Here is a 22,618-nt window from a genome sequence, read left to right as displayed (position 1 = left end):
GCTGAAAAAAACTTCTTTTCGAAAGTAATCGATTCGAGAAAAGCATATTAGTGCAATTTTTATAAATTGGAGTTGTTCAACGTTGTAGAGGTAAAATCATTTATAATTTTTTCGTGAGATTGTTAATAATTCTCTGCATAATGCGAATCTATTATTTTTATTGAAAGCAAATCAATGTTTACACAGAATTATAAATAACCCGCCATTTTGTGATCACATATCTAAATATTTTTTGAACAAATTTGCATCACATCATTAGATAACAATTTCTATATTCATCGTTCACTAACTTATATACTCTGTTTTTTGGAATAATCAATTTTTGAGCTGGAGAAATGCGTTTAAAATTAATGAAAGCATTTACAGGAGGAAAGAGACGGGACAATAATAATGTACAATCTTATTATTATACTGGAAAGCGGTAAAATAGTTTATAGTAATATTTATTATGCTTGTTATTCTCATTGCGGCCTTGCCGGTGGAGGTGGATTGTTAGGAACAGATACTCCTCTGTAATTTGGAACCTTAATCGGACTGGAGCATTGCGGTATCATTTCTGTTAACGGAAATAGAGAACCAAAGAAAACATGTTGGATAACAGGAAACTTTGACAATACCTGAAAAATAAAAATAATAAAAAACAAATTCTTTTTTTACATGCACAAATTGCAATTACCTCCGCTTGGTACATCTTAATGAGACCACTATTCACTTTTGACCATGAAGATACTGCGCTGACGTTCCATAACTGATTCGAATGTTCAGCAAAAGGTCCTATTTTCACCTAATAAAAAACAGTCAATCAAAAAAAAAAAAATATCAAAAATATATGCATAAATTTCTTAATTTGGAATAAATTAAATCGTGCCAATGAAAGTACGTTCCATTATATCTTTATAACTCCGAATATGTTTTTGTACCTTCGAAATAAAGTCGATACAGCCAAGAAACATATATTTCTTGCTGAAAGATTCCACGATACCTGGGTCCACAAAATGACGTGGTTCTATTCGTGGATGTCCTAAAAAAATTAAATTATATAAAATAAATAAATATTACAAATAGATTAAAAAAAATAGTTTCTTTTCGAAATTACTATATTACATCATCGATAAAGATTATACGGAGAACATATATACAAAAGTTAAAAGTACCAATGAGTTGAGCACTTCCCCATATAAAAGGAACAAATTGATAATCGTCCAAACTCCAAACACCGTGACTACCTGCTGGTTCCATACGGTACGTCAATTGAAGTTTGCGCACTAATTCGAGGTATCTTTCCAATAATCCAAGAAAAATATTTTAAACAATTAAATAAGAAAGAATAAGAGATCATGTAGTATACTAAAATATACAATTAAAAAATTTAAGTACCTATTAAATACTTTTATCACAACAGCAATCCTATCTTCATGTTCAAATACGTTTATCTTGAACAAGCAGCAGAGAAACATAATAAAAGCCATTTCATGGCCTGTTCCATAATCAATGCGTGTTGGATTACCAAAGCTTTCATATAAATACTGCACTATCTCTGGGATTGCACGATGCAAATCCTCTGGCAAAACTTGTTTTAATTCCTCCAAAGCGTTCTGTAATATTAAGATTAATTGCAAATGAAAGTTTTTACCATTTTACTACTTATTCTGACGAATTAATAATTAATACTTTTAAATAAAATACTCTTAAATAAAACTGATGCCAAACCTGTTGTAATCGTTCATGCCATGTGCGAAACGATTTGTTGCCAAATCGTTGGGGCTGTTCAGTAGGTGGGATTTCTGCTATCCATTCATCAAATTTGTTCAACATCTGCACAATACTGTCCACTGCAGAAGACTGTGAACATTCTGAATCTAAAGCACTTCCCTGAACAGCTTGGTTCAATGCTAAGATAAATCCCATGTATTCCTATAAATATTTCATAAATGCATAAAAAAATGTGCTTTTGTAATACACATACACATACAAAGTATATAATAAAATATATTATAGTTGCATATGAAAAGCTAATAATCATTGCAGTGTAAGTTAAATTTTATTTTAATTAAATATGAGTTATTCATATTCTCTTTCTTCTCTAAGTTTATCCTTTATTTAATTTGACAGTAAAATAAATCAAACATTGATGCATTTAAATTGATAAAACAAAATATACTGAATTTCCAATAAATGCAAATATTATTCCTACAATCAAGTTATATTGATTTACGATTTTTAGCTTCCCCTATATTATAATTGAAATTAGATGTATAAAATGATAACAAAATAAATAATTGCAAAAGCTGTCTTACATAGTACGCTTCTGATCTTTTCCACAATGTTAAATCATTTGGTGTCTTGACACGTTTTGTCGGTACAACAAATTCATGTGGCTCAGCTGAAACAATACATTAATATGTAAATTAATCAATTATATCTCTCTGATATATAAATACATATTGCAAGATATATACGTGACATATAAGTGTGTTGTATTTCCGAAGATGGTTCTAGTTCTGATTCTGACATGATGAAATCCAAAACTTGACTGCGATATTAATGAGCTCCGTTAAGGCAACGCAGTGATATTTCCGTCACTGACGGCATTTCGCTTAGGTGCACCTAGTTAGGCGTAATTAGATGACTCTGTCGCTATCGCTTCGATATGGAGAATGACGAAACATAACCTAATAGATTCTCTTTTTGTTTCTTTTTACTTCGCAACACCACAATAAGAGCACTTTAAACGAGAACAACGCGCAAATTATCGCGTGAATTACTTCGTACGCAATGTAAATAGGTAAATTGTAGGGAGAAGTAACAATTAACAATGTCCATGACCTTGCAACGAAATCATCGGTTGACACGTTGATACAATTTTCTACTTCACGAAACCCATGAACGTGACGCGCATACGCCGTGGGAGAGTTACCGTATCCGAAATTTTACGCAAGGAACATTAATCTTTAAATCAAATTCCAATAAACGTTCAGTTTAGATTCTTCACGTTAAAATTTAATGAATTTACATTCATTAACGTAGTTTTATACAAAAACGAAGGTTTGAAAAAAAAAACGGTCGCTTAATGTTTTCAAGTCTGATGACATTTAACGATTTGCGCATGCGTCGTGGTCGAAATGCGCGCAAAATATGAAATGTAGTAATTATAATCGTCGATAAAATACTATTGAAAATCATCAATTGATTTTTTGTGATTAGCAAAGGGGCTCTCATATGCTTATATTCATTGGCTTTCATCGGTATGAAATATAATAAAAAACTGAAACACAATTAATCATAAAATGATTGCACTTCGTGAAGAATGCGTGGTTGCGCAGGTTTAGTCGCGCAGATCTATCTTTCTAATTGGCTCAATGAAATTTAACGTGACAGGAACGTGTTTATTTTTAAAATTTGTGGGGAATAAAAATTGCTTATACTAGGAGTAGAGCCGAAGCAGAAAGACGGTCGTAAAGAGTCGTAGTCGTAAAATTCCAAGGCACAATGAATTGGCGGAGGATACGTTTACATCAAGTATTACGTCTTTCTGCTTTGGCTCATACTCTCTAATAAGAATCATAACTTTTCAATCTTATCCCACACATGTTTTCCCCAATATATTAAAGTTTACGTTTAGATTAGCGAAGATGGATGAGTGAATGAGAGAGAGAGAGAGAGAGAGAGAGAGAGAGAGAGAGAGAGAGATTATATACATATATATAAATCTCGAACTACAGTTTCTGTTTCTTACGTGACTTTTATTAGGAGGTCTTACACTATTTATTGTGATTATATTTGTGTACTAGTGATTATATTTATAATGGGACGCTTACTATTCGGTTCTGAATCTCCAATTATTAGACTGTGTTCGGAAATATTATTCGAATGTATCATTTTATCCTTGTTGTTCACCGAATGTTAAACAAGAATAAAATAACGCACAGGGGTACTCGAATGTTTCCGAGTGCAGTCTTAACGTGATCGGATGGTCACGTGGACCGTAAGATCAAAGATATCGAGACAGTTCATAGTTATCATAATTGCATTATATTCATACATTATTACTATTTACGCTGCCTACTACATGCGCGCAGTGCGCAGGTTAAACAAAGATACAGATACTACGTAATACGCTCTCTCTCGGATTACCGTCTAATATAGGTGTTTAATACGGCTGCACTCCACTATCACTATATTTCAGTGGACATGACAGATTTCCTAACCCTCTTAAGAAGTTCCAACTTTTATACGCTTAATCACTGCCTTTTCAGTCAAACAACGAATTTTTTTTTCTCTTCGAACTTTCATTTTTATGCAAAACCGCGTCGAATATGTGCAAATTTATTAAACTTTAAGGTGGAGGATCTAAACATTTGTCGTAAAATAAAAAAAAAAAAAAAAAAAAAAGAAGCTAACCCGTCCCCGTCAAGGCAAACGTTGCTGTAAATAACGCCTCTTTTTTGGTCCACCGTGATGGAGTAGCGCGATTTAAATTAATTCACTTGTGTGGCATTCGCTACGACCTCTTGAATGTCGCCGTCGCGAGACACCCGCTCGTCTTCTCGCGGGTCACGCTCGCAAAGAAATAATCTCTCTAACCGATAACATCTTCCGGTTCACTCATTGGTTCACTCATTTGGAACTCGCTGTGTGATAAACGGCAATAACATCGGTTCGCTCTGCTTGCAGTTGGTCGCGCCGCGATCTCACCTAGAAATAATTGTATCGCTGCAGTACGGCTTAAGAAAGCAAACGACTGTTTTAATATAATCTGCTAATTTGAAGTTTACTATTTATAAAAAGTATTGTGTGTGCGAGAGAAAGAGAGAGAAGGAGATAATCCTGCGTCATGGCACCAAAGATAGTCGTTGTCGGTTCGTGCATGATCGACTTTACCTGGTGAGTAAGGACAGCTTTTTGTACATTGCCAAAGTTCACGGTTGTCTCGTGTGGACGATCGATCTTTATGATTATTAATATTACAATCATATTGCAGTTCGTTATGATAAATATTCTGTAGTATTAAACACAATATAAATGCAAAAAAAAAAACTCTTTCTATGTATTCGATTTTGTGTTGCTAATTTCATTTAGTAGTTGTAATTGATTGAACACATTTGTAATAAACAGACACGCTACCATATCATTCTTTTCTTATTTTTGTCTAACGAGCAATAAAGATAGAATGACGCAAGTAATGCTGATAGCGCGCTCATCGAGCGCAATCATAAGGCCTGTTTTTTATTACGACTGTTAAAATTTTCTTTCTCATTTTTATCAAAAATTTCAAAAAAATTGTTTATTTTACTTTAAGTTTAGTTATAAAATAATTCAGTTATAGAAAAAAACAAATCTATATACTAGAAAAAAATTAGTCTTAAAACGAATCTTCTCATAAAACAAAGATATTATAATCTTCTCAAACATTTTAGTCCTGATTTGATTGAATTTATATTGATGTATTATTTTCGCACAACTCAGATTAAAAATCATTCTATATGAAGATTATCATATTCTTAGAAAAATTTTAGTCTTGATTCAAGATTAATTTTTTTCTGTGTGTTGTAAAAAAAAAAAAACAAGTGAATATATCTGTTTATAGACATTGTCCTTTGAACGTTTTTGTCTTTTAGTTTCTCTCCGCGGTTGCCTAAACCAGGCGAGACGATAATCGGAACTAGATTTGAAAAGAAATACGGTGGTAAAGGTGCCAATCAGTGTGTGACTGCCGCTAAACTTGGTGGATCCACGGCGCTTGTTGCCTCAGTACGCATTTTATCTTGTAGATAAAACCGACTGTAACTTGCTGTTTTAAGTATTTAGTCCTTATTTAGTGTAGTGTTTATACGCTTTTCCAAATTAACTGCTTCAATACAGAGTTCTATATCTTGTAGATAAAATTGATCGCAACTTGTCTCGCTTCAAATGTTCATCCCTTATTCAACAATGTTTATACGATTTTTCTAATAAATTACTCATTCTCATCACCCACATTACACGATGATTACATTTCATTTGTAATTTCTTGTCTTTTGTCGCAGTTAGGCTACGACACATTTGCTCAGGAATACTTAGAGATTTTAAAAAAGGAAAATGTAGACGCGTCTCAAGTGAGGATACAAAACGATAAGCACAGTGGTATCGCACACATTACCGTTGCAGAAAATGGTACGTTCTCGTGATGCTGCCTGACTATAAATCGGGATCTCGTCTTCAAGTTGGAATCGCGTTACAGGAAAGACGCTTCAAGTAGCTTCGATTAATCTAAGAGAGTCCCGAATAAATAGATTAAAATCGAACTCCTCGTTAAAGTAACTCTGACGGTGCCGTCGCGTCAAAATAATCAGAATGGCTTTCGAACGATATTCGCAGGTGAGAACAGCATCGTTATCGTGTTAGGCGCAAACGAATCATTGACTCTCGAACATGTGGATTCTGCCGTGGACGTCATCAAAGGCGCGAGCGTTTTATTATGTCAGTTCGAGATACCGCTGGAAGCCACGCTACGCGCGCTAAAATTACACCGAGGTCATGGTTTGTCCTCTTCCTGTTTTATATAATATTAAAAATAAATTTTCCCCTTTTGGAGTCGAATTATCGCAAGGCCGGAAGTGACGACGGCACGACGAAGCCGAAGGAGTCACACTCGCGAATCTGTATATCCGGAAGTGACGACGAAGCCAAAGGCGTCATAATCGCGAATTTGTGTATCCGGAAATGACGACGAGGCTGAAGGCGTTATAATCACAACTTTGTGATAAAATTTACGTAAGACGCTTTATCTTTCTTTCGCGTTTTTCCTTAAAGACCAGACGTGTCGTTTCGTACGGCTTTGCGATAACAAACGGCTCCAGATACGAGAGCCGTGGATACATTTTTATCGCGCAATGTGACTAGGACTTTCGATTGTCAACGGGGCACCCGCGCTGAAAAACCCCGATCCGGAAATCCTCAGATTGTGCGATATTTTCTGCGTCAACGAAATGGAGGTACGTGTTAACATGGCGATAACGATGGTGATGTAACGAGGACGTTTCTTTCACGGTGTTTTCTTTCGAAAACGCCGTGAAAGAATTGATGTGATGCTCGAGACGGATCAGAAGTGTTATTACACTTTTGCAGGCGAAAATTATGACGAGTGTTGAACACGTGGACCTGTCCAACGTACAGCAAGTCGTGGATGAGCTCCTGGCTAAGGGATGTAACACGATCATCATTACTCTCGGACCGCTCGGAGCTGTGTACGCGTCGAAGACGAACAGAAATATCGTGCGGATTCCCGCTACCGAGGTTCAACCTGTAGACACTACCGTACGTATCGTACGAATGTTGTCACAGAACTTATAGTCGCGAATTCCACGAAATGAATTTTTCAGCTCGTCGCTCAAATTAAAGAAATTCTCCAATTTTTTTTTTAACTTTCTTTAATTTATTTTTTTTTTTTTAATTTCCTTTAATTTTTCTTTCGAAGAAGAAATAAGTTTTTCAAAGTAGCTTTATATATGACGACTACGAGACGTTTCGTGTAAATTTCTGCTAGAAATTTAATAATCTGCCGGAAAATTTTGTTCCATTCTACGTATGTCCATTATACGTACTTTCTGCTTATATAAAAATCATGTAAATTGATTCCTGATTTACGTCTTATACGAGATCGATTCTGAGACGCTTCATACAGATTTTCTTCTAGATTTAATAGTCTGCCGGAAAATTTTGTTCCGTTCTGCGTATGCTATCCGTATTTCCCGCTTTTATAAAAAAAAAAATCATAGAAACTGACTTCTGATTCATTTACGTATCATACGAGATCGCGGCTGAAGCGATGAAAGTATTTGACAGTGCTTTCCGGTTCATGATCTTCTCAGCGAATAACCAATTTCCGGACTGGATTGAAACGCGCTGATTCACTTAGTGATTCATTCAAATGATTGGCACGTATTTAAGACGAGAAATTGCCTCAGGCCGCTAAGTGTTAATGGTATGCAATAGGGTGCCGGGGATGCATTTCTGGGCGCGCTCGCATACTTCAAAGCATATCATCCGCAGCTAACGATGGACGAGTGCATCAGGAGAGCTTGCGTGGTCGCTACGCAGTCCGTCCTTAAATTCGGCACGCACGCGAGCTTCCCAACGAGAAACGATCTGCCGGAAGATTTATTTATGTAAACAGAAAAGGAAATAACGCACTGGAGTGTGTTATTTGGACATCTGATATTTTATCTCGTTATATATACACGCATATATATATATATCAAATATTCAAATATATATATATATATATATATATATATATATATATATATATTTGAAATCTATTTTGTGAAATCTTTTCCAAGTTGAATATTTACAGAATAAAGCAAATGCCAAAAGTTTTGTATAAAAGTTTTATAAAGCGCACAAACATGTATTCCTATTTTCTAAAACCCAAAATACTTAAAAATAGCACGCGATCACGCGTTATAATGCAAAATTAATACAGCAAATTAAATTGATGATAGTAAAATACTTAGAGAAATACTTGTGTTCACATATAAAATGTAGAATCAAAAATTAAATTACCGTATATATATGTCTTACTCGTTCATCGATGCACGCAGGAAATTTAAATCATTTTTAATCGTTTTGAAAACCGGTCTTATCGTTGATCTTCGCGTAATTTTTTGCAATGTCGGTGAATATATCAATTTTTTTCACAGTCGTCAAATAAGATTTGGCCAAAAACTCAAAGATATGATTAAACAACAACAACAACAACAACAACAATAACAACATTAGCATAATATAAATATGTTGTAGAAAGTTCTACATCAATCTTGCAAAAAACGAGCGAACTTAGAAAAAAATTAATATTTATTCTGGGATATTAAATTTCTAATCTGTGAAATCGAGGATCAGCTTTATTCTTACCTTTCTTTCTCTCTTTATTTTTCCAACATCCCGGTACCATCTGGCGTTGTAACTAAATTCTGAAAATGGAAAAAGGATTAATATATCTTTACTTAATAACTTTAATATTTTTATTTTAAATAGAAAAAAAATTTCTAAAAAAATGTATGGAAGATAATAGAAATAACATTAGAATAATTCAAACGAATGAATGAAGGCAAAAAAATTAATAAACAGCTGAAGTAGAAAATAGAAATCCGATAGTTTCGAGAATAATTTTCAAAGATACAAAATACACCTCTTTTTGGCCTTAAACTATACTATTTATGTCACGTTATGAAATCTATTTTAAATATTACGCAACTCTGCGCATAACGAATAAATTAGTATCTTTTCGAATTTCGAAGATTTTATATCTAAATATATCTACACGCATACACGCGCACCCATGTGTATACTTAAAAAAAAAAAAAAAAAAAAAGAAATGTTAGGTAATGGTAGGAGTTAGTAAAAATTCCAAACGCTTTCACGATGCACGCGTTGCCTCGACCTTCTAAACAAAAAAGGAGGTACGTCTGGGAACCCCGTGAGAATGCTTGAGTCTTCTCTCAATTGGTTCACGCGAACGTGCAGCCAGGATGGCATTATTCAAGAGAGGGAAAGTGATGGAAGGGGCAAGCATGCTCAGGTGTAAATGTCATTTTAAATGCTTTCGCAAGGTGGTGGCGACTTTTAATTTTTGAGGGGCCGTCGCGCCGGCGACGGTACGTCCACGTCGCTCTTGGTGTCTAAAATATCAGTATCGCCGCAAACTTTCGCCGACCGGAAGGACAAGAGAGGTCCTAATTGCGACTCCGCTTATGCAGATCCGCCGATCCGGGAACCGAGAGCGAAATCGGGAACGAGACGATCGACGGTGTTTGACCGTTCGCATGGTGTTTCATCGAATTCCGCGAAGTGCGCCGAGTTCAGGAAAGAATCGACGTTAATTGGTATCGGGCATCCTTTCCTTCGAATTAATCGTCGTTATCTGTAATTCGCGTGCGTTCACGCGTGCGATCGCGTGCCACGAGCCGGCGACAGGCCGGCGGCATCTGAAGCGCGCGAGCGTCAACGCGGAAAAATTGTGCCGCGCGTAAACGTCAGAAGGGAAAGGCGTTGCGTTATTACTTTCGATGTAAGACTCCCCGCGCGCTCTCGCGATAATTATCATCATCGTCATCGGCCGTGTCTCGTGGTAGGCAAAGATATCGCTGGCGGTTCCGCGAAGCACACGGTCTCTTCTCTTTCCGCCACAGGTGGACGTTACATCGTGTGACGTCAATGCTCGAGGTGGGTACCAATACTAAATCCGTGTTTAAGGGAAGAGACTGATGATGGCAACGGTGACGGCGGCGGCGACGACGACATAACGATGGCAACGTCGGGTCCATCCATTGAGAGGGAACGGAAGAGCTGACGTCAAAGAGGAGGGCATCCTCGAAGAAGAGGGAGTCGCCGCGCGCGAACGAAGACGAAGCTCTACTTGGGGCCCCGGCCCCAACTCCGGCCCCCCAGCCACGGCTTCAGGGGCTGCACAAAATGCAGATGAAGGAGAGGGGGAAATTAGTCATGTCTTCGCGTGTACTGGCACGCGCAAGCCCCCGTTTAAGTGGGGCAACACCACCCACGTTCACGTTTGCGAGCAGGATAAAAAATCCTTCGAGAATCAGGGAATACTCAGTTTTCAGCAAACCATTTAAACGAGACGATCGAGCCGATAGGAAAAGAGGTACTGCCTCATCCCTCAGTCTTACGAGAGTCAGTCGTCAAGTTCGAATGACCGATCCGCGTTCAGTGATCTGCCGAAGAGAATTCATCGGCGATTCTTTCGCTAATTCTTGCACTGGTCAGCGCCGCATGCCGGACCTCGATTGGCGAATCATCACAGAAAACCGTGCAGCTGAAAAACAGTTAGTAAATATTTTTAATATTTACATCATGTAATGTCCGGTTTCAACGGTCGGTCAGACTTGAAAATTTTTCAATTCGGAATACCGTATATATATATATATATATATATATATATATATATATATATATATATTCACATATTTCATTATCTCTTTAGGATTGAGATACCATCGATTTCGCCGAATTTCGAAAAGAAGCTCGATAGATAAAACGACTGCACTTTGCTGAATAATTCAGTGGAAAAGCAATCATCTATCAGGCAAAAGATCCCGATTTCCTGATCCAGTCATCTTAAGCATTTAACTAAACAAATGTCATTTCACGGTGTTTGAAGAAACAAGTGATAGAAGAAAAGCAAAGAATTCTAAAGTTAAAAAGGTGGAAAAGAAATATACATGATAAACTTTCAAAAGAAAATTTCGGGAAAACAAGGCTATTCGGAGTAAGGAGAACTAAGGAAACAAGAAGGAAAAATAAAAGCGATAACACACAATAAAAACTACTGACCTCCACGGGGGTTCCTTTGTGTGAGTTTTGGGTCAAGTCAAAAATTCTACCTAATGGCGGCATTCAACGCAAGATTTTGCCTATTTACTCTGGCTGTGAGTGTTATCGTTTGTACATTACTCGTTCAAGGTCGGAGTCTGAGACGTCGACACGGTCATCATCCTCACTCGGATTATTATGACGATGGAGAATGGTTGCCGCGTGATTTATCGGGGCGCCTCGAAGATAATTCGGAGTACTATCGCGATTCCTACAGACAGGCGGAGAAACGCCTCCGTAACTCTCGGATCCCTGATCGTTCCTCGGAATATGAGAATTCGAAGGAGCGAGTTGCGTCATCCATCCGTCGGTACAAACATGAGTTCGATTTGTGGAATCGCGAGTCCTCCTCGCGACGAAAGGAGGACTCCCCGCGCAAATACAACGACACGACGTTTTCGATGAGATTCTTCAACAGGAGGAAGCGTTTTAATAAATTCGAGCCGAGCCCCGTGGAGCACAATGGCCAGAGTTCCATAAACGAAGCTAAGGATTCTGTCAGATACGAGATGGAAGTGAGGGAGGCGCAGAATTTGGCCATCTGCAACTACACCGTGGAATCGATACCGGTACCGGAGAATCGGAGCGCCCGGGTACCAAGGATCCTGGAGCACATCAAGTGCAATCATATCGGCAGCAGGTGCCAGGGCACCAACACCGCCTGCTGCGTACAGACCTATAGAAATATCACGGTGTTCTACGGCGACGGTACCAGTGAGATAATGAAGATCTACGTGGGCTGCATATGCGCCCTCAAGTTCATGAGCAGATACGCGTCGCCATTCACCAACGATTGACATCGAAATCTCGAGAGGCTAGTGACGATCCGCTTTGGTGACGATTCGCTTCGATCGTGGTTCGGTAGGTAATCGGTAATGATGATCGTTTTCGAGGCGGCACGAATCGACCGGCAGCGCAGTGGCCTGATGCATGCAGAGGAAACGGCGATTGAAACGCAACTGTTGTTGCTGGGAATGACATTGCAATCGGCAGTCGGTGAGAGAACGAATGGTCTCGTCTCTCTCTCTCTCTCTCTCTCTCTCTCTCTCTCTCTCTCTCTCTCTCTCTCTCTCTCTCTCTCTTTCTTTTTTTCTTCTCGCACAAGAACTCGTTTGATGATTACGTCTAATGACGCAAATACAGGAAATATCTTGATATTAATAGATTTATTTAAACGTTTGACGTTAGAACAGGTGTCTATTTTTGGGATTGCGGCCGGAGGGGGCGGAAGGGCAAAGAATCGGAATCGCGTCACGATCATCTCGTACACGTCTCGTCCTTTGCCTTCTTCTCATTCCGATAGCCGTCAGCAGCCGACAATGTGCGTGCGTAAACCGCGCGATCGTTTCTCAGGCATTTCTGATAAAAACTGAAATATGATATGTCGCTAAAGTCGAAGATTGTTTTCTTCCTGTTATTTATTTGCGATTAATTCGAACCGGTTACGAAGGCGGCAGAAAGTGCGAAGAGATTCGTGGAAACGGCTGTATGTAAAAATTGGTTACACAAACATTGTTTCGCAAGCAATTCGATTCTACGATAACATACCGTAAGGTATACCGAGTACAATTAAGATCGAAATGATTAGAGCGATTAGAGAGATTTTCTAAGTGCCACAAAAAAAATTAACGGATAAAATTAGCGGACAAATAGCAAAGAAGGTGTAAAAGTACGTTTCTCTTCTCTCCAAGCCCTTTCTGCTCAATTGTCAATTTGTAATGTATATGTTGTTCCCCGTGCTAGGATTCAAGTGCCGCAGCGTAAACATTCGTATATCGCCTAGTAGAAATAAGGAATTACCATTACATATGCTTAGGTGTTTATTTATAGATTCTCTCGGCCGTATTGTTGCCAAACAATGTGATAAACACGTACTCGATCACAACCAGCCGCTCGAGTAAGTGTTAAATCCGGTCAGACGTGCATATTACATGTATCTGAATGTAATTATCATTACGCATTCATCACGCGCATTCGTTCAGATGGATAATGATTACACGAGTGAATCATGACCTCGTCCGTCGCGATTGACGCACATTATCTATTTATTGCACACATCGCATATCACACCGTCTATTTATTTTCATCAGCATCCATTCATTTCACGATATATATATATATATATTTATCTATCTATTTATTTATTTATTTATTCCTCCACTCGCTTATGCAGGTATATTATTATTTATTTCTAACTGTTTCGCGCGGATATAACCAACGAAGACCATTAATCCATTCAAAGTGATATAATTTGTTTCACGGGGAGATACAAGCGGGAAACAACCTCGCGATGTATTAATTCCGAGCGACTATCTGTTGAAACTTACATAGTTTGTTAATCGGCAAGTGATATGACTGATGTGATTTAGAGTGGATCGAACCAAAAGCGTGATTCGTCGTATGGAACTCGTTTGCGAGCTTCCACTAGTAACTTTAGATAATTTTTTTCATTCTTCTTAGACGTAAGCATATCTATATGTAATAAGAGACAAACAGTATTAAATACTCCGACAACACTCGATGCGAGTTCTCGACTAGAGAATTGTAATTGCAAATTGTTGTTGCGCGTACTTTTTTTTTTGCTCCTGTAAAAGATCACACCGCTGTAGTGTGTTTAACAGGGGAGACAAACAGTATTAAAATAAAAATAATATTTCTCACTGATAATGTGTCTCGTGTATATTTTTTACAAACGTTCCCCATATCATATTACGTTAAAATTGTGAAGAAAATGTTTAAAATCATGTAATCTTTCAATTTTTCTAGGATCAAACTGCGTGAACGCAAGGATCGCTTCTACTCTGACCGCGATTAACGACTTACGTAAAGTTGTTCGAAACGTTACGTTAGTTTGAAAATACATTAAGTTATGCAATTTTTTTTAATTATCATATTAATTCAATTATTTTTTATTCAAAGTGAAATATTCTAAGTCCTAAAAATCCAACAGATATTACGAATGAAAGAAAGAAAAATATTCCGCATCTCCTCTGTATTTATCTTCGTATATTTTTTCAACATTTTTCTTTCAGTTTCTTTTCCTATATCCAATTTTTCAAGTTTCTCCCAATCTTTCACTTTGCCGCTCTCATCGGTTTACATACATCGAGGAGAGACACGTGTGTATCATATATTATAAAATAAAAAAAAAAAACCACTGTGAATGTGACGATTGTCGATTCTCTTTGTAAGGACGATCGGATTCGGGATTAGACGAGGGAATTCGTCGCATCTTCCGCGAAAGATTCTCGCGAGCCGGTCTTGCCGGTCTTCAGGCACTTCGGGGAGCACGTTGGGCAGACGGTGGGTCTGTGACGAATCGCTCCTTCCGCAAGGCAGAATCCACGATGTTGCTCCATACTCTGACGTACGTTAGACGGTCTCTACATTGAGTGGTGATTCACAACGAATTCCTTGTAGATACGCGTCTTCCGATGAGGGATTTCCCTGAGAGGTCCCGGCGCGAATCTCAAGCCTGTTCGCCATTACGAGTCACGGGCTGCCACCGATGCGTGTGGCAACGCACGTATTGGTAAACCGTGTCGCAAACATAATCATCGCCGGGGTACAACTCAGGCACCGAGCGATGCAGGGAAAGAGAGAGAGAGAGAGAGAGAGAGAGAGAGAGAGAGAGAGAGAGAGAGACGGATATATATACACGTAAGAGGAACGCGAACGGAGGATCAAGGGAGAGGCGGGCCCCTTCGTGACAGGGCAGGTCGGCAACGGAAGACGAGCGATTTGAGATATTGCAAAAATTTCCGATGTGTCATCGCGCGGAAATGCTGAATTTTAACGGGGTATCTCTTCCCGCGTCTCTCTCTCTCTCTCTCTCTCTCTCTCTCTCTCTCCTCTGCTCGGTCGGCTGACATTCGCGAGAAGGCATCGCGCGACGACGACGACGACAGGCGATGAGGACGAGGTCGAGGACAAGGACGACGATGGCGGTGATAAAGAAAGAGAGAAAAAAAACAAACAAAATCGTAAAGAGAGGCGAAATGTAGCACTGGTGCCCGAGAAAGACAAATGGATATATATATATATATATACGTCTAGAGTTGAACCCGAGCACGCGCGTAGGCTTAAATTTTTACGTACGGCGACCAAACCTGCAACGACGGTGCACATTTATTTCTCCTTGTTATTTTGCTTTCAGTCCTAAAACAGGTTCGTTACATCGCCTTTAAATTTAGGCGTTCAATCCCGACGTGGGAGTCTGATGCAACTTTGTGCGCGAATGTGCATAGAAGAAAACACACGACGCGTGAGGTATGCGAGGTCTAAGGTGCCGTTCACCTTTAGCCGACGTTTACCTGTTATACATACCGCCGCTGTAAGTGCCGAAATCACCATTATCAACATTACAATGTCAGATGGCGAGAGGTGGAGAGGTGGGTTTACGTAAGATCGACCGCGCGCTCTCTCGTAACTCGAGCGCTTCGGCTTCGCACACCGAAAAAACAGCTCCGCTGCCAAGTAGCCGAGCTTTTATTACAAAGAATTTTTATTCGCTGATCTCTTACAGATTCTTCTAAACTACGCTATTATATAGTTTTCTCTGTGATCTTTTAAAAATTTTAACGATTTGCTTGAACATAAAGAATTTTATAGTCCCGCACGATGGCGGACGTGGCTATTGACAAGGATATATTTACGGGAATATATTTACGTATACTCTTGAAGTATAACGATCGGCTTACGACGGCGGCACACGGCCGACGGTACATTTTACACTTTAGCAAGATAATGAAGTGTAATCCTATATTTTCTTCGCAAGAATAGGAACGGCTTTTTTGCGAGTTTTTTGCGCGAGCGAACTTTTCCACGGTATAAGCGGCAGTTAACAATGGCCGATCACTTTTTCCTTTTCCTCTCAAATTAATGAGCAGGGAAATATCAAGTTTTTCGAGAAACTGATTTTAACATAGCTCTGATTTTAACATAAACTTTCGACCATATCGAGACACGTCACGCTCTCTCGTCGAGACGGGCCATTGTGAAAGACGCCCGCGCGCGCGTGCGATTTACAATTCACATAAGAAGAAGAATGCCCTATCTCTCGGCATTATTTATGATAAAATTCTTGGAGAGGTCGGGCAGGTTCACACCGGTCCCCGGGATAATTTTGGCGTCGATATTTTTGACCCAGACGATGTAAAAGTGCTAATTTTAATATTAAACACGTAACGCGCGTATCACACGCGCCGTCGCGAAACCAATAAAAAAGACACGTTTATGCTAACGTTTTTGTGCATCCGTCCGGTCACGGGCGAGCACTAGCGTGACGCGCTAGCGTGTCCAAAATTGGCATAATATAATTTTAACGCTCCCGCTTACGATCGGAATATCTCCGAAATATCTCCTTGAAAAGTCGCCGGTGCAGCCGGTTTTAATGACCGTGTCCCATTATACGACAGAAACGATCCTTTTTGAGATCTATGGCTTCTCCTTGCATCTTGCTCGGGCTCCCGCGTCAGGCGTGGAACCGTTCGCGTCCACTGACATTTGCGTGGAACGATTGCGTAGAGTGGAATAGAACGAGAGATATTAACAGGTACGAAGGTATGCCGAGGGATGTCCCGACCGATGTCATACCGCAGCCTCTGATTTGTATGCTAAAGTCACTGCGAAGGCCGCCGCCGCCGCCGCCGCCGCCGCCGTCGACGCCGTCGACGCCGACGCGAGCTCGTAGAAAAGTATTACACACACGGCGTGTGGGTTCCTACGCAATGGACACGGGTAATAACGGCTTTTACGTGCGATAACGAAAACTCAACTGACTGACGTGACTTTGCGAAATATCGACGGACGTCAAGCGGCCAAGATTGGATATCTGGGCATTTATTATTCAAGACGCAAAGTACGAGAAAAAAATGTTTCCCCTCGCTCGCAGGTACGAGGTGCGAGGAATGAAAATCGGGATTGGTCTATGGCTCGATGCGGAAGAAATTAATTGCTGGACGAAATGAATTTATACGAGGCTTCGCTCGAAAATAATTAATAATCGATTAATATATATGATATTATGCCGGAGTATAATTTCGCTAATGATCACATTATCGCAACGGCATCTTTCTTTAGCAAGAGTGTAGTTTTCTCTTGATCTTTCTCCCGTTGTAACGTTGTAACGTACATACGTAAATATAACGTCAAATTCGTATAATTCTATCGAATTGGAAAAGAGTAACGTATGCGTCGGGCGACAAAAATATTTTGGGTGGAAAATAAGAAACATACATTTTTCATCAGGTAGGTATCAAGTCGTATAAAAAGAGAATCTTACTTGTTATTTGACGTTTAAGCTCCGTTTTGTATATTAATGGAGAAACATCGTTTTCCCTTCAACGAGTTTTCTCAAGAAACATCTGATCTCTCGCCACGGCCAAAATTAATTTATGAGAACGTCTTGCTTAATTTCGCGGCGCGGAAGCGAAAGAGAAGGACAAAAAAGAATGTTCTCCGCACATTCTTCATATCGTTTTTAATTTCCTTACAAATACATGTATTCTTTCGCGTTTGGACGGAGCAGTGTTTTTGATATTAATTCTTTAGCCGACGTTGCATGTGTCGCCCGGTTTACAGTAGCACGTCCGACGGTAGGATTTAATTTCGCATTTTTTTGTTATTGCTCACAGCGGAACAAAAGCAGAAGTTCTCTTTTTTTCTAGTCTCGTCGTTTTTATTGTTTTTTTCGCAGTTTCTTGATCCAATTAACGTCGCGGCTCCGTTTCGTAATACGGAAATAAAATGCCATGTCTAACGTCAGGTAATCAAATGTGATAATTTCGTCGGTATTTATCGATATTACGAACATTGAGATTGACCCAAGGTAACAATGCACGCAGATGACGTCAAAGACGGCAAAGACATTTCGAGTTGAGTTCAAGCCCGATTAGAAAATTTTTTAAGTCATCAGTTGAGAATGTTAAAAATACATCGGATCCAAAGTGATAAAATAAACAGATAGTTAAAACTATTTTTATACACTGTCTTTAAAAGAAAATATTATTGATTTTAGCAAAGAATGATTGATTTGACATTTATATGATTGATCTGTCATTTATATAACATCAATAAAGATAAATTTTTTATTTCTTTTGTGTATTTATCTCATACATATACCATATATACTTTATCATATGTTTATCTTTAGTTCTTTTTTCCTGATTAATTTGCTTATTTTCTCAAGCAACTACTTTAATAATTAATTACTACTTTAATAATTTTATTAAATATAAGATATATTAAATATAGATTTTGAATTTTAATTACCTTCCAACTTTTTGCAACAATTATTTAAACAAAAAGTGTAGATAAACTGAAATACTATTTTTTTATTTTTTTTTGTATTATGCAAAAAAAAATATTTTGTATCAGAAACAAGTTATTTATATATAATAAAGCAAAGTTATTCTACAGTGTTCCTAAAATTATAAAATATTTTTTTATTAAAAGAAGAGTATAGGAATGGTCTGAGATCATCAGTTTATCCCTTTGGGCCAAAATCAATGTATTTTTATTTTTAAATTGAACAACCTGAGTTTCGAAATTGAGATAATATATGGTCGTGGGATGTATTTGTATAACAAGATACCATTATTACGTTACGAGTAAGAACCATGAGCTGGAGAAAATAAGCCAGAAATATTTTCAACTAACTATACTTTACAACGTACAAGTACAGTAGATTTTTCGCTTTAAAGACAAATCTTAACGATCATTTTAAATTTTTTGTCAATTTCTGTAAAAAAAAAACGCGCAATTTTTACAAAAAATAGAATGAAGATTTCGTGGAGAATTAGTTTTCAAGTTATATGTGTATATAGGAGCGCGCGCGAAAATAAAGGTCACGTGGCTTCAAAGGAGTCGTCTTGTGCGCTCTTGAAGCTAAACGCACGGAATACGTCGTTTCCGAAATGCGACTCTTCGCAGCGGCACTGCGGCGGTAACGCGGATCATCGATAAATCGCCGGAACACAAGCCGAATGGCCGATGCGATGGACACGGACACCGGACACGGCCGTGATCCGGGAGCCCTTTTTTCAGACAACGACACGGAGGGCCACGATACGGAGGGACGCGCGGTGGATCGCGCGCGGACTCAGGCAAAGCTCAGTAGAACGTAATCGGCTGAAGGGATTTCGTATTTATCGTATACTACGCACACCCCTTGCGGGCGCGCGAGCGCGCCTATTTCGTTGCTGCGCGAATCTCCACGGTTATATGTGGGAAACGTGTGCGCCTGTGGACGCGCGCGTCCACGTGTGCACGTGGAAGGAAACCCGGTGCGGAAACCGAGAGAAAGAGAGAGAGAGAGAGAGAGAGAGAGAGACAGAGAAAAAGAGAGGGGTGGTACGTATTTCGAAGACTATCAATCATTGGTAACCTGTAAAGGATCTAATTATCCTGGAGCTGACTGGGCTCCGTTCGCTGCACCCACCGCTCGTCTTGTCCACCCCCGTTGGTGGTGGCGCCTCCACCCCCGATGCTCCGTCCCCGACCACTCCACCTCCCTCCCCCTTTCGGGAGGCCCCCTTTTTCGCTCTAGCAACCACTCTTTTTCACAGGAGAGCAAGGCGAACGAAGACAGAGCGGCGGCGAAGGAGGAAACGAGGAGTCGAGAGGGAAAGGGTGACGGGGAAAGGGGGTGGAATTAGAGAGAGAAGGATCGCAATCGAGAAAGCGCTGCAAGAGTGCAAAGAGCGAGCTCCCAGCACGGAAGAGTGAGAGAGAGAGAGAGAGAGAGAGAGGAAAAAAAAGAGAAAGAGAGAGAGAGGTGGCGGGTGTCGGTGCGCCGCCTTTTTTTCGTACACGCCAGCCCCATGTCTGGCGGCGTGTGTGCGCGTGCACATACGTAGTACGTGCGCCAGTATGCGTGCGTGTGGGGCAGGTGTATAATAGTGAGTGCGGGTAGTTGGTTAGGTGGCCCGGTCGATATATCAGGGCTCCGCTGCAGCTGTCTGTCAGGCTCGCGAACTCAGCGCTAGACGACGGGCTCGGGGTCTAGAGAAAAAAGCGACGGGCTCGTTCCTTCTCTCTTTCTCTCTCTCTCTCTCTTCTTCTCTTTTTCCCGCTTTCATCCCCTCGCTCTCGCCCTCTTCTTCCCTCTCCGTCCTACGCTCGCATCCTCAACCCTTCTCTCGCTCGGCCGCTCCTTCTCCCTCTTTCTTCCTCTCTTTTTTTCTCCTTTCCCCCCCTCAGCCCCTCCGCCCCTCCCCCTCGCCCCTTGCTATTTCCCTCTCTTTCGCTGCTTCTGGGTAATTTTTCATCGTTGCAGCGGACGACAGAAGCGCCGCGACGGCGGAGGCGGCGTTGCCGCGGATACGCACACCAAGAGGAACGTGGGTGCGCGCGCGAGCGCGAGCGCGAGACCGCACGGGGGTGATGGTGCACCGATACATGCGATCCCGCGGACGTACAGGGTGCACGATTGTCGGATATATCGTCGCAACGCTCTGAAAAATTTAGGAGCGAGGAGGAACGCGCGGATGTGAGACGAGTCCGCGTTCCTACCTTAATCCTTCCGTCGTCGGAGGTTCCTTCATGTGGGTTTGCATCCGCGTTTCACACGCGTCGATCCCACAAACGATATCTATCGTTTCTATTAAATGCTACGTTATGCATAAATCATTATAGATACTAATAAAGCACTATACTCATCAACACGGTCCGACGACAAAATTCTGAACGATGCTTATTAATCTCGCCTTGAATTGACTTTATCGTACCTCCTAAAGCAAAAGTATTGACTCAAGTCTTAATGTATTTATATAAAATATAATCAAGAAAACTCTAATATATATTATAAGTTTTGTCTACATTTTTTAATATTTTTAAGTATTTATGTTTCTTCATAATAAATAATTGCTAAGATTATTAGCCGTTTTAAGATTAGATTTGATCAATTTTTTTAGTAGCGAAACGAAAATTCGAGAAGAAGAATTTTAGGGATTAAACAGCAGCAGGAATTTTTGGGATTAAACAGCAGTCTTAGCGCCTATCGGGATATCATTTAGTGAAATTTTTACTGCTTGCGCTCTTTCGATGTTAAATGAACTATTATATATCGTCTAAAATCAACATTCTTTTTTAGAGGAAAACAATGATAATGTAATTATTATTACCACAATACACAATACATATATATGTAAAAGAAAATGTTAGACTCTCGCTTTTACAAATTTATATTTTTCCAATATCATATAATACATGAATATCTTTTATTTACATATATAAACTTTATTGTATAATTATTGTACAAAACTTTGAGATTTATATATCTCATTATATAATTTTAAATAATGTGTGACAAATTTGTTCATTTACTTTTGGAAAATTAGTGCACGAATCGGAATCTGTATATAAATTCAATAGATTTAAATTTCAATAAAGTATATGCAATGAGGATCTTTATGTTTATTTTTAACCATATTTAATATGTTTATTCGTAACAATAGAAACTCGGGATAAAATGTATTTTTGCCACGTGTGCGGCATGGAAAATTGAATTCATCGAAATTATACCGATTTTGAACGCCCACTGCATGATAGCAGGGCGTTTTCCGCTGCCGATGAAGCGCACTGTACGCAGACGGAAACCACCGCAGCCACGTGGACCAACACACGCGGAGAACCCGCGAAAAAACTGTCCAAAGTGCACGCATACGCGCAAATACACACACACACACACGCGCGCGCGCGCGCACGCATACAGGTAGAATCATATGCGAAAGCATGGACACACGTGAAATGCGCTCGCGCTTAATACGGGCAGTGCCCCACGAACACCCGCGAAAAATCCGCTCAATCACACCCTCACACGACCGCATCGCGTATCTGTCCACGTGCACCCACATGCGCCTGTTCCCCCTTCCCTTCCATTGGAGCGTACGCGCGCGCGCGTGCGCGCGCGCGAGCGAATGCACATACACACAGACGCTTATACATGTATGCACACGAGAACGCTCGCGAAGATCCGGAGATGCGGATACACAGAGACAGACGCGATGGTAGGTAACCCCCACGAGACCCCCCTGCGCAGTCACCCCCGTCTCTCGCTTCTCCACCTCCTCCTCTTCTTCCTCCTCGCCTCATCCTCTCTCGTGGTAGCAAACCTCTCTAGGGGAAAAAGTAGGAAAAGAGTGGGGAGGATCGATTTTTACTGGGGCAACCGCCCCTCCTCCCTCCCGCATGCACCCTCTGCATCACCGCGCTCCCTTCTCTTCCCTCACATCCTGTACTTTCCTGA

The 22,618-nt window shown here is 40.0% G+C and overlaps 3 protein-coding genes and 1 long non-coding RNA gene across 5 annotated transcripts in view; 2 read left to right on the top strand and 2 right to left on the bottom strand.

The window, feature by feature from the left end:
- Window positions 1–141: 141 nt before the first annotated feature.
- Window positions 142–3,083, bottom strand: LOC105424979 (Phosphotyrosyl phosphatase activator). The gene is made up of 8 exons (XM_011635480.3): window positions 2,460–3,083; window positions 2,298–2,383; window positions 1,711–1,914; window positions 1,378–1,595; window positions 1,155–1,279; window positions 921–1,021; window positions 677–784; window positions 142–617 (listed from the first exon to the last, which is right to left on the bottom strand). The coding sequence occupies exons 1-8, from the start codon at window positions 2,512–2,514 to the stop codon at window positions 462–464; spliced, it is 1,053 nt and encodes a 350-aa protein (XP_011633782.2). The 5' UTR covers window positions 2,515–3,083; the 3' UTR covers window positions 142–461.
- A 327-nt stretch (window positions 3,084–3,410) lies between these two features.
- On the top strand, window positions 3,411–8,354 carry LOC105424977 (ribokinase). Of its 2 annotated transcripts, none has more exons than XM_011635479.2 (7): window positions 3,411–4,884; window positions 5,619–5,751; window positions 6,027–6,153; window positions 6,358–6,513; window positions 6,883–6,974; window positions 7,108–7,296; window positions 7,975–8,354. In XM_011635479.2, the coding sequence occupies exons 1-7, from the start codon at window positions 4,835–4,837 to the stop codon at window positions 8,149–8,151; spliced, it is 924 nt and encodes a 307-aa protein (XP_011633781.2). In that variant the 5' UTR covers window positions 3,411–4,834; the 3' UTR covers window positions 8,152–8,354. The 2 variants fall into 2 exon arrangements, with proteins under 2 accessions (XP_011633781.2, XP_011633780.2); XM_011635478.2 differs by having other exon boundaries at window positions 3,415–4,884; window positions 6,358–6,519.
- Window positions 8,355–8,887: 533 nt separating this feature from the next.
- The window catches only part of LOC112552466 (uncharacterized), a 48,382-nt gene continuing 34,651 nt past the window's right edge, over window positions 8,888–22,618 (bottom strand). The window contains exon 3 of the long non-coding RNA XR_016139351.1: window positions 8,888–8,951. This is a non-coding gene — a long non-coding RNA (uncharacterized LOC112552466). The remainder of the gene's footprint in view (window positions 8,952–22,618) is intronic.
- Window positions 10,248–14,037, top strand: LOC105424976 (uncharacterized). The gene is made up of 2 exons (XM_011635477.3): window positions 10,248–10,823; window positions 10,982–14,037. Exon 2 carries the CDS (start codon window positions 11,385–11,387, stop codon window positions 12,165–12,167), a length of 783 nt encoding a protein of 260 aa, XP_011633779.1. The 5' UTR covers window positions 10,248–10,823; window positions 10,982–11,384; the 3' UTR covers window positions 12,168–14,037.

Source organism: Pogonomyrmex barbatus, unplaced genomic scaffold, assembly GCF_055798465.1.
Source record: "Pogonomyrmex barbatus isolate J1 unplaced genomic scaffold, ASM5579846v1 scaffold1, whole genome shotgun sequence".
Taxonomy (NCBI): Eukaryota; Metazoa; Arthropoda; class Insecta; order Hymenoptera; family Formicidae; genus Pogonomyrmex; species Pogonomyrmex barbatus.
This window is presented reverse-complemented; position numbering and strand designations above follow the sequence as displayed.